The sequence below is a fragment of the Heptranchias perlo genome, chromosome 39, assembly GCF_035084215.1.
Source record: "Heptranchias perlo isolate sHepPer1 chromosome 39, sHepPer1.hap1, whole genome shotgun sequence".
Lineage (NCBI taxonomy): Eukaryota > Metazoa > Chordata > Chondrichthyes > Hexanchiformes > Hexanchidae > Heptranchias > Heptranchias perlo.
Window position 1 is genome coordinate 6,602,731 of NC_090363.1, and position 11,907 is coordinate 6,614,637.

At 46.8% G+C, this 11,907-nt stretch overlaps 1 protein-coding gene across 1 annotated transcript; it reads right to left on the reverse strand.

Moving 5' to 3' along the window:
* Positions 1 to 5,251: 5,251 nt before the first annotated feature.
* LOC137304916 (radiation-inducible immediate-early gene IEX-1-like) lies at positions 5,252 to 8,129 on the reverse strand. The gene is made up of 2 exons (XM_067973704.1): positions 7,898 to 8,129; positions 5,252 to 6,974 (listed from the first exon to the last, which is right to left on the reverse strand). Exons 1-2 carry the CDS (start codon positions 8,084 to 8,086, stop codon positions 6,621 to 6,623), a joined length of 543 nt encoding a protein of 180 aa, XP_067829805.1. The 5' UTR covers positions 8,087 to 8,129; the 3' UTR covers positions 5,252 to 6,620.
* Positions 8,130 to 11,907: the final 3,778 nt, after the last annotated feature.

Genomic DNA, 11,907 nt, shown 5'->3' on the forward strand with positions numbered 1-11,907 from the left:
AGGGAGAGGAATTTTTGAAGTGCTCAGGAGAACTTTCTTGATTGGTATGTTCCCGTCCCAATGAGGAAGGAGGCATTGCTGGATCTGGTTCTGGGGAATGCGATGGGTCAGTGGAGTAAGTCATATAAATACTGTGGCTACAAGAGCAGGTCAGAGGCTGGGTATTCTGCAGCAAGTGACTCACCTCCTGACTCCCCAAAGCCTTTCCACCATCTACAAGGCACAAGTCAGGAGTGTGATGGAATACTCTCCACTTGCCTGGATGAGTGCAGCTCCAACAACACTCAAGAAGCTCGACACCATCCAGGACAAAGCAGCCCGCTTGATTGGCACCCCATCCACCACCCTAAACATTCACTCCCTTCACCACTGGTGCACTGTGGCTGCAGTGTGTACCATCCACAAGATGCACTGCAGCAATTCGCCAAGGCTTCTTCGACAGCACCTCCCAAACCCGCGACCTCTACCACCTAGAAGGACAAGGGCAGCAGGCACATGGTAACAACACCACCTGCACGTTCCCCTCCAAGTCACACACCATCCCGACTTGGAAATATATCGTCGTTCCTTCATCGTCGCTGGGTCAAAATCCTGGAACTCCCTTCCTAACAGCACAGTGGGAGAACCGTCACCACACGGACTGCAGCGGTTCAAGAAGGCGGCTCACCACCACCTTCTCCAGGGCAATTAGGGACGGGCAATAAATGCCGGCCTCGCCAGCGACGCCCACATCCCATGAACGAATAAAAAAAAATTCGGTTGCTGCTTTTATGATACACAGTTTGCATTTCATTCAACCCATTAACTTCCTCTCCGTGACTGTTATCTCTTTTGAACCGTCCCGGGTTATCCTGTATTGGTACATTCTTGTTTTGATCACGTCTCTCCATCACCTCCACTGATGATCTTTTTTTCTCACTCAACATTTTCCACTGGGCAGTTTGCAGGTCATTGGACCCACGAGCTCCCTCTCCGAGCTGGGTGTGTGTGTTGACTATCTCCCCTCTCAGCTTCCCTCCTATTCTTTGTTTTTCTAGCCTTACTGACATGCTTGTAGACCTCTTGGTGTTACGTTCTAATGATAGGCACCGCCCAACGTGACCATTTGTCTTTCCTTTGTTGGGATGTTGATTGATGATCTGTGCATTTCCAACATTTGCTGGGTACCAAACTTCAGAAAGGATCTACTTAGCCTTGGAAGGAGTGCAGCGTAGATTCGCCAGAATGTTCCCAGGGCTCCAAGGCTTAAATAATGAGGAGAGATTACGTAAACTAGACTTGTATTCCCTGGAATATCGAAGGCTAAGGGGTGAATTTGATTGAGGTTTCTCAAATTTTGAAAGGATTTCATCGGGTAGATAGAGAGATACCTTTTCCGCTGGACGAGGACATCACCTTAAGATCAGAGCCTGGCCGTTCAGGGGAGAAGATAGAAAATATTTCTTCACGCAAAGGGTGGTGGAAGTGTGGAACTCCCTCAAAAAGCAGTAGATGCGAACTCGATTAATCATTTTAAATCTGAGGTCGATAGAATTTTGATAGGCAAGGGTATTAAGGAACATGGAGCCAAGGCAGGTGGATGGAGTTAGGATACAGATCAGCCATGATCTCACTGAATGGCAGAACAGGCTCGAGGGGCTGAATGGCCTACTCCTGTTCCCATGCTGTTTTTATTTCAGATTTCCAGTGTTTGGAGTCTCTTTTTATTAATATAACCACTTGGATTGCAAAACCCAGGCTCACTGAAGCTTTTACGAAATGGACTTTCAGTCAAACTAATTGAGTAGCACCTGATCTGCTCATGCGTCAGAACGACAGCAAACCAAAAGAAAAATACCGCGAATGCTGATCCTGTCATTCCTCGTAACAAAGATTTCACACAGTCGGGGTATTTGCTCTGGAAGATGTCATCAAATGTCAGGTATTAGCCAAACGGTGACATTGTGTTGCACCCTTGCACTGCACCCTGCCCTGAGTTATTTTAACACGGACATACAGCGTATGACTTGTCTTTGAACACAATGGGAGAGCATCGAACTGCTTTTTTGACGTCTAGTCTGTCTGGGATTTGCCGTCAGCTGACAGCACAGTGGTCGGCTTGTCCGATGCTCGTTCTGCCTGCCCGCTTTCCGACATGATAGAAACTGGAAAGGCACTGTGCCTCAGAGAAAGCCTAGGTGAATCATAGTGCAGGGACGAGGTGAATCAGGAAGTAGGGGCTAGATGATGCTAAGCTTGGGTTTTAAAACAGTACGAGGTAAGACTAAGGAAGGTAAGAGGTTTCACTGTTTTGAGTACAGGAAGGAAAGGAATTTCCCCTATCTGGTACCTTATCACATCTATAATATATTAATAACCGTACATACGGTTACTGCCTATCAAACTTTCGTGTATCTCCCGACTCATTCAGAGGCAACTTCATGTGAGATCTCCTTGTTTTCAGAAATATCTTCAGGTCCCTTTACCTGCAATGAATTACCTCGCAGCACTGTAGCTGTTTAACAGGCAAACAAAGCTAGTTATTTTGTGCAGAGCAGGATCCCAGTAGAAGCAATCAGGAAGAACCATTGAGGTTTGCAACACATAAGAAGGCCGTTTGACCCACTGGGGGCAATGTTTTACCGAACCCGCCCGTCAGGAAACTGACAGCATTGGGTGCGACGCTGGTTTTAAACCCCTCCCGATTTTACTCTCCGTTGAAGTCAATATCGGGCGGGGTGTAAATATCCCGTGGATTTCCGCCTGGCCAGTTCGGTTAAAATTACCCCCAATATTTCCGTGCTGGCTTTTTGCCGACACAACCCAAAACTAGCCCCACTGGCCCGCTCTCTCCTCGTAGCCGTGTCGTCCTCCCCTTCTAGTGTTTACCTGCTCTTCCTTTAAACGGCGCAATGATCTCCCCCTCAGCTATTCCCTGTGGGAAAGCATTCCATGCTCCAACTACTCCCTGCGTAAAGAAACTTCTCCCAACTTCGCTTCTCGCGCTCTTAGTGACACATTTTAAAATTGATGACCGCTCGTGATCTGTTCTTCTTTCCCCCCCCTGCTTCCCTGATCGAAATCCCTCGTAATTTTTAAAGATCTCTATTAAATTTCCTTTTAGCTTGCTCTGCTCCAGTGCTCCCAACATCTCAAGTTTCTTCTCATAAATCTAATTTCCCATTCCTGGCGAATCTGCAATGTACTTTCTGGCACAGGCACGATGGGCTGAATGGCCTCATTCTGTGCTGTATCATTCCATGATTCTATTCTATGACTTTAGGCACTTTCTATAATGGGGGCCCGAAACTTCGCCCAGTACTCTGACTGCGGCCTAAGCATTACCATGCAGGGATTTATCATCCACCTGTTAAATTTTGTTCTCTTTATCCTAGTTATGAATTCCAAAATGCTATTGATATTTTTTATGGCTTCATCAACCTGCACTCAAACTTTCAAGGAGTTCTCTATCTCTGCGCCACTAAGCCTTTCTGTTTCTCCATTCCCTTTGGCATCTTTCCATGGACTGTATACTGCGATCCCTTGCTTTCCTTGCATAATGCAGCACATCACACTTTTCTGCGTTAAATTGCATCAACCAGAGGTCTGCTCATTCTTCTAACCTGTCTGTGTCTCGCTGAGGTCTTTTCTCAGTGCTCCTCGCTGCTTACGAAAAATAATTGTAAACAATTTTACAACACCAAGTTATAGTCCAGCAATTTTATTTTAAATTCACAAGCTTTCGGAGATTTTCTCCTTCCTCAGACAAATGGAAACATTTGCCTGAGGAAGGAGAAAATCTCCGAAAGCTTGTGAATTTAAAATAAAATTGCTGGACTATAACTTGGTGTTGTAAAATTGTTTACAATTGTCAACCCCAGTCCATCACCGGCATCTCCACATTACGAAAAATAACAGCAACAGCTTGCATTTAAATGGTGCCTTTGACTAGTAAAATGGCCCGAGGCGCTCCACAGGAGCGATTATCAGAGAGAAACTGACACCGAGCCAAAGAAGGATCTATTAAGACAGGTGATCAAACGCTTCGTCAAGTGAAAAGGTTTTAAGCAGCGTCTTAAAGGAGGAGAGAAGAGTGGAACCTAGGTGTGTCACCCAGTCCACTCATAGTAAGATGCAAATGCTACAGCGACGCTGTGCGTGATTATTATTTTTAATAGAAATGTTACGGGGCATATTTTCAACTTGCCACCCTGGCATAAAACTGGAAATGGCTCATCGATTAGATTAGCTCAGTCCCGGGTATCCATTATTAAATAATAAACCATCTGAACCCCTCGAATAGATTCCAGCCTGGAACTCACTCCCAGTGTATCCATTATTCTATATATAAACCATCTGAACCCCTCGATTAGATTCCAGTCTGTAACTCACTCCCAGTGTATCCATTATTCTATATATAAACCATCTGAACCCCCCGATTAGATTCCAGCCTGTAACTCTCTCCAGGTATCCATTATTCTATATATAAACCATCTGAACCCCTCGATTAGATTCCAGTCTGTAACTCACTCCCAGGTATCCATTATTCTATATAAACCATCTGAACCCCTCGATTAGATTCCAGTCTGTAACTCACTCCCGGGTATCCATTATTCTATATATAAACCATCCGAACCCCTCGATTAGATTCCAGTCTGTAACTCACTCCCGGGTATCCATTATTCTATATATAAACCATCCGAACTCCTCGATTAGATTCCAGTCTGTAACTCACTCCCAGGTATCCATTATTCTATATATAAACCATCTGAACCCCCCGATTAGATTCCAGCCTGTAACTCACTCCCAGTGTATCCATTATTCTATATATAAACCATCTGAACACCTCGATTAGATTCCAGCCTGTAACTCACTCCCAGTGTATCCATTATTCTCTATATAAACCATCTGAACCCCTCGATTCGATTCCAGCCTGTATCATTATTCAGTTTTTAAATTGATGAAACTGGTTGTGCAGGAAATGCGGGATTTAAAATCGGTTTACTTGTAGGAAGAAGAATCTGTGGGAGGTGAGGAATTTTATTGCTTTAAGATCCTGGAGAAAGTGAGTTTACAGCAGGAACCAGTGTGACGAGTGTTGATTGCAACACTGTAGATGCAGCGAGGGGAGAGGGACTGTAGGATGCTGCATTTATTTTAGGAGGAAGAGGAAGCTGTAAACAGTTTAAATCATTAAAATAATAATTGCGGAATCTTTGAGCTTAAAGTTCATAATGGCCAATAAGGAAGAAAACACAGAGAGTTCCTCACAATAAGAATTTATTGATGGCTGTTCGCAGAACATACTGAGTCACGACTGTGAAGGCATCTCAGTTTACACATTGTCTGTCAATACAATAACATACAAATCCTCAAAGTGTGCTGAAATCGTATTTTTTTTCAAATTTCGCTTCTCACACAAAGAGCTGAGTCAATCAATCAATTTTACTTACACAGCAAACTCTTCAATATAAAGATTTCGAAGTGTGATAAATTATACCAGCGGGAGATTAACGGGTGGAGGGGGGAGATTGGCGGCTGATGAAATTGTGCGATAGTCCAAAATTTATGTTCATCTTCTCCGCCCTCGATGCCCAAGAGAAAACGCTTTCTGATAGAAAGGTTTCAAGTCCTGAAGGACCCACATGAATCCCTTCACTGCCCCAGAAACCACTACTGATGGTGAATAATTGCAAGTGGATAACTGCAACTGGGCAAAATTTGGTTCAATGCACATGAGTCTGACTGGAGTTATTGATTAGTGATTGGACTCCCTTTGGTCAGCCACAGGGCTGTACGTCTTGTCCAATCAGGAATATTTGGAGGGGACCTTCAGGGTTCCAGTGTGCCCTTTACCTGTATCTTACTACTGTATTTCTTGCTTTTCCTTCTCACTGGATAGTTCAACTGCTGGTGGAATGCCCTATCCTTGCTTCTACAGAGAGCGCATGTGATGCAGAGCCACTTGAGAAGTGTCTTGGTACATCACCTAGAATGTACAGCGCAGAGACAGGCCATTCGGCCCAACAGGTCCATGCTGGTGTTTATGCTCCACATGAGCCTCCTCCCTCCCTACCTCATCTCACCCTATCAGCCTATCCTACTTTTCCTTTCTCCCTCATGTGTTTATCCAGCTTCCCCTTAAATGCATCTATGCTAGTCGCCTCAACTACTCCTTGTGATGGCGAGTTCCACATTCTATCCACTCCCTGGATAAAGAAGTTTCTCCTGAATTCCCTGTTAGATCTATTAGTGATTATCTTACATTTATGGCCCCTAGTTCTGGTCTCCCCCGCAAGTGGAAACATCTTCTCTACGTCTACCTTATCAAACCCTTTCATAATAGAATCATAGAATCATAGAAGTTTACAACATGGAAACAGGCCCTTCGGCCCAACATGTCCATGTCGCCCAGTTTATACCACTAAGCTAGTCCCAATTGCCTGCACTTGGCCCATATCCCTCTATACCCATCTAAAAGGCCTCTCAGTCTTCTCTTTTCGAGAGAAAAGAGCCCCAGCCTGTTCAATCTTTCCTGATAGGAATAACCTCTCAGTTCTGGTGTCATCTTAGTAAATCTTTTTGCACCCTCTCCAGTGCCTCTACGTCCTTTTTACAACATGGAGGCCAGAAAGCTTCATTTACAATCTGCAGACAGCAGGCCCGTACATCATCCTGTAGTACACGACTATCTCCCGTGGACTGGCAGTCGCTGGGCCGCGAGGATCGTCCCCCACCGCGGGCAGGTTTGGCAGCAGGGACGCAAGGCCATTGCTGGAGGCGTTGCGCTCTTCAGGCAAGGCCGAGATCTCCAGGGTCAACTCTCTGCTGACGTTGGGGCTCAGGAGGCTTGGCGCTCCTGCCATTGTGACCACACTGGTCACTTCCTCATTCATCTCTGTGGCACCGTACACCTGCACCATGACAATGGACAGGAAAAGCAGCAGCATCCTCTTGGCCCAGTCCTTCTTCTCAACCGGGAGGTACTTTCTGACCTGTGCATGGACAGAGAATAACGAAGGTTGGTAACAGAAGTAAAGAAAGAACTTGCATTTATACAGCGCCTTTCACGGCCTCAAGACGTCCCAAAGCGCTTTACAGCCAATCAAGTACTTTTGAAGTGTAGTCACTGTTGTAATGTGGGAAAGGCGGCAGCCAATTTGCGCACAGCAAGATCCCACAAACAGCAATGTGATAATGGTCAGATAGTCTGTTTTTAGTGGTGTCGGTTGAGGGATAAATATTGGCCCCAGGACACCAGGGAGAACTCCCCAGCTCTTCAGCGAAATAGTGCCCCTGGAGACTTTTACATCCATCTCAGAGGGCAAACTTGGTTTAATGTTCTCATCTGAAAGACGGCACCTCCAACAGTGCAGCACTCCCTCAGTACTGCACGGGGAGTGTCTGCCTTACCTTGGGCAGATTGCAGGTGAACACAACAACCAGTACTGTGATAGCCTCCCCTTCCCTCCATAATCTGCCGCACCTACAAACCCGACGAGATACCCACCTCCAGATTTGCTTTATCTTAGCCTACACAAATTCTTAAAGGCAAAAATAAAGGGAAAGTCACCTCATCTTAAAAATGACAATGAAAGACAAATTCTATTTCTGATTCAAATATCCAACCACAATCTCGGGAAGAAATTAAATATCTGACTTGAAATCATTAGGTTCTATTTATTCACCCAGTTCGGAAACATTTAATTTTTTTTGACAAGTAGCAGCAAACTCCACCTTAAAAGGCAACCTGGTGAAATTATTACTCGTACCAGTGTTAGTGCTGCCTATAATATTTTCTGCCCAATTTACAACCTGGAATTTGCAAAAAAAAAACCTTTAAGGCAAAGCACACCCATTCAGATTCTTATTTTTTTGTTGCCAAATCTTCATCCAAGATTTTTTTTGGAGCTCTCACCTGGGCAGGGTACAGGACTCGAACAGTCCTGCGTCTGGCTCGGAGTCGAGGGTTGACCGTCGGGGGGCGTTTGACCTCTGGGATGGGGTCGAAGGTGAAGACCTCCGGGTTGGCAGCGGGGTTCCAGCGCTGCACCGAGGGGTGGCGGCCCGCGGCTGCGAATCGGGGTTGGTAGCAGCCTTTACACATGTCGCTGTAGGTCTAAGACGTGCCTTCCGAAGAGGTGAAACCACAAAAGCTGTCTCGCGAGGAAGCACGGAGAATGCAGTGTTATTAATACTCTTGGCAGGTGCCCACCTTTTGCCCTGCCTGCTGCGACGATTGGCCGTTCTTGCGTAACCACCTTTGACCCCGCCTCTTCTAAGACGCAGTTGAGAGAGACTGAATTATTTTTCCACTGTTTCAAAGGAAGAGAAAAAATCTGCAAGATTCTTGGAAGTACAGACACTCTGCCAAGATGTATACAAGTCAGTGCATGACTGTTCCACCCCTCTCATTACTTTTTAACAATAGACAGCTTGAACGAGATATTTTTGTCTCTCTCTCAAATTACAGAACCTGTAACTGAACAACTCGGAAACAAAGCCGTATTGCAAACACATCTCTCTCCCAACAGCAACCTTAAGCTGCTCCATGTTCTCCCCTGCCCCAATTCTGTGTATTTTCTTCCCAATGTTCGTCTTTGTAATCATTAGTTAGGATGTGGGTCTGGAAACCTTCCTTGTTCTAGTGAAAAGAGTCCCAGTTCCTCTAATCTCTCCTCATAACTAAAGCCTCTCATCCATGGTGTCATCTTACCACACTTAATGTGGTCTTCATATTACAAAAAGGATATAGAGGTACCAGAGAAGGTGTAAAAAAGATTTACAAGTATGATACCAGAACTGAGAGGTTACACCTATCAGGAAAGACTGAACAGGCTGGGGCTCTTTTCTCTAGAAAAGAGAAGGCTGAGGGGTGACTTAAAGAGGTCTTTAAAATAATGAAGGGGTTCGATAGGGTAGATGTTGAGAAGATGTTTCTACTTGTGGGGGAATCCAAAACTAGGGGTCATAAATATAAGATAGTCACTAATAAATCCAATAAGGAATTCAGGAAAAGCTTCTTTACCCAGGGAATGGTTAGAATGTGGAACTTGCTACCACAAGGAGTAGTTGAGGCGAATAGCATAGATGCATTTAAGGGGAAGCTGGATAAACACATGAGGGAGAAAGGAATGGAAGGATATGCTGATAGGATGAGATGAAGTAGGGTGGGAGGAGGTTTGTGTGGAGCATAAACACCAGCATGGACCAGTTGGGCCAAATGGCCTGTTTCTGTGCTGTAAATTCTATGTAGCGAATCACTTCTGCTCTCTCACCATGGCCTTGACATCCTTCCTGCGGTAAGTTGCCCAAAACTGGAGATAATGGCATGGAAATTCAGCCGCGCAGCATCCATTTTTCAGGCGCTAGACGGTCGCCTAAGCCTCCAATATGGCAGGCAGGAAACGCACGCTCATTACGAGCCAGAAGTGTGCTGTCCACCATATTGCTAAAGGCCAAAAGAACTCTGTATCTAACCTATCGAATCATTTTAAATACCTCGATTAGATCACCCCTCAACTTTCTAAGCTCAAGCCAAGTTTATGCAACCTGTTCTGATAATTTAATCCTTCAAGCCTTGGAAGTGCAGTAAACAGTGAGGAGGATAGTGATAGACTTCAAGAGGACATAGACAGGCTGGTAGAATGGACGGACACGTGGCAGATGAAATTTAACGCAGAGAAGTGCAAAGTGATACATTTTGGCAGGAAGGACGAGGAGAGGCGATATAAACTTCTAAATAAGTACAATTCTAAAGGGGGTGCAGGAACAGAGAGGCCTGAGGGTATATGTGCATAAATCTTTGAAGGGAGCAGGGCAGGTTGAGAAAGTGGTTAAAAAAGCATACGGGATCCTGGGCTTTATAAATAGAGGCATAGGGCTCGATTTTCGGACGTCCGAGTGGGTGTGTTCGTGGCGGGGGGGCCTCCGGAAATTGGGCATTGGCGGGGCGGGTTCAGAGCCCGGCTCCAACCCGCCCACTTCCGGGTTCCCCAGTGACGCGCCTGGATGCGCGGGCAGTCCCCGCATGCGGGACTCTTACCGGCAATTAAAGCCGGTGGGATCCCACTTAAATCAATTAATTGGATACTTCAGGTCGTTAGCAGACCTGATTTGTAGGATATTTTAGGAGGGGTGGGATTTTCATCTAAACTGCGAGTGTTTCCCGTACTGGGGGAAACACTCCCAGTTGAAATGGACGTGTTGCAGCCACCAGCCTGTGGCAGCTGCAAAGGTCCATTTGACAGGTGGGGGAGGGGGGAGACCCTCACTCATTGCAGGAGGCCACTCTGTCACTTGGGACAAAGTTTGGCCTCCACCACCCTCCTCCTAACACTAAAATTCACCAACTCTCACACTTACCCCGGTGTCCAGACACATTTACCTACCTTGCGGACCCCCTCAAACGTACATCTTCTGGGTGGGGGCCGCCGTAGCTGCAGTCATGACCTCCTCGGAGGATGAACAGCATCACCAGCCTCGCCGGCCACGCCGTCCACCTCTGACACGTGGAGCTCCACAATACAGTGCTGTGACACATCCACCTGCACAGCAGGAGGGAGGGCACTACCCTCGCCACAGGGTCCACAGACCGAGGCTCAGCTTCCTGGATCTCTCTGAGCAGCAGTGCACACGAAAGGTCACTCGACATGTAGTCGTGGACATCTGCAGCCTCCTTCATGCCGAGCTGCTCCCGGCTGGCCCGAGCACCATCTTCTTACCTGTCGCTGTCAAAGTCACCACTGCCCTCAACAACTTCTCCTCCGCATCCTTCCAGGGTGCCACCGGGGACATCGCTGGCATCTCTCAGTCGTCTGCACAAAAGAGCCCTGCAAATACACCTACACCCACTCTGCAGTGACATAATGGGTGGCATCAGTTGTGGGTCTTCATGGTGATCCTCAGGAAAGGGCATTATTGCACAAACCAGACAAGATTTGCAAAGACGTGGCAGTAGTGGTGCCAATATAATATGTAATGTGAGTTGATCAGAAATCAAATATAAGTAAAAACCATGACAAACCCTCAAACACCCTTGTGCATCCCCTTCATGTTCACGACACGTTTGCCTTACGCTGCCTACTGCACATATGTGATGCATGCCCTGTGGCTGCAGCACAGGTAGTGGCAGGTTGGGTGAGGCTGACCGTGAAAGAGATGCATGAGAGGGTGAGTATGAGACAGAGCCATGAGATTGTATGAGGATTGGGTTGAGTGGTAGTGGTGGGATGAGTACTGGCGAGGTGAGTAAGTGCAGATAAGATGAGGATGAGCTTTGAGTGGGTGTGAGGAGTGATGTGATAGAGTAGTGTTGGCAGTGCAGAAGGAGATGTGGGGTGGGGGCAGTGATGTGGCAGACGGAGTGTAGGGGAATGAGTACGTGTACTCACTTTGGCTGACCTACTTAGGTCATTGCAGCGCCTCCTGCACTGTATGCAGGTGGGCGATATGTTGGTGGTGCAGGTGACCTCCTCTGCCACCTCAAGCCAGGCCTTCGTGGTGGCAGAGGCAGGCCGCTTCCTCCCGCCCGCCGGGGAGAAGATCTCTGTCCTCCCCCTCCTCCTCACCCCATCCAGTAAGACCTGGAGTGAGGCATCATTAAACCTGGGAGCAGCCTTCCCCCTGGGCTGCTCCATGCTGTAATTTTGCCGATTTTCTGCAGCATCAGTCAGTGGAGGACTGCCCCTTTAAATAGGGCTCCTCCAGCTGACAGCCTATGATGGCAATTCTGGGCACCACACTTTAGGAAGGACGTGAAGGCCTTAGAGAGATTGCAGAAAAGATTTACCAGAATGGTTCTAGGGATGAGGGACTTCAGTTACGTGGATAGACTGGAGAAGCTGGGGTTGTTCTCCTTAGAGCAGAGGAGGTTAAGGGGAGATTTGATGGAAGTGTTCAAAATCATGAAGGGTTTAGACAAAGCAG

Bases quoted from the DNA above. Each gene is read 5' to 3' on its own strand.
- LOC137304916 (XM_067973704.1), bottom strand. From the start codon at position 8,086: ATGTGTAAAGGCTGCTACCAACCCCGATTCGCAGCCGCGGGCCGCCAC. The intron at 6,975-7,897 runs GTGAGAGCTCCA...GTCCATGCACAG, and splicing joins GAGTCCTGTACCCTGCCCAG to GTCAGAAAGTACCTCCCGGT.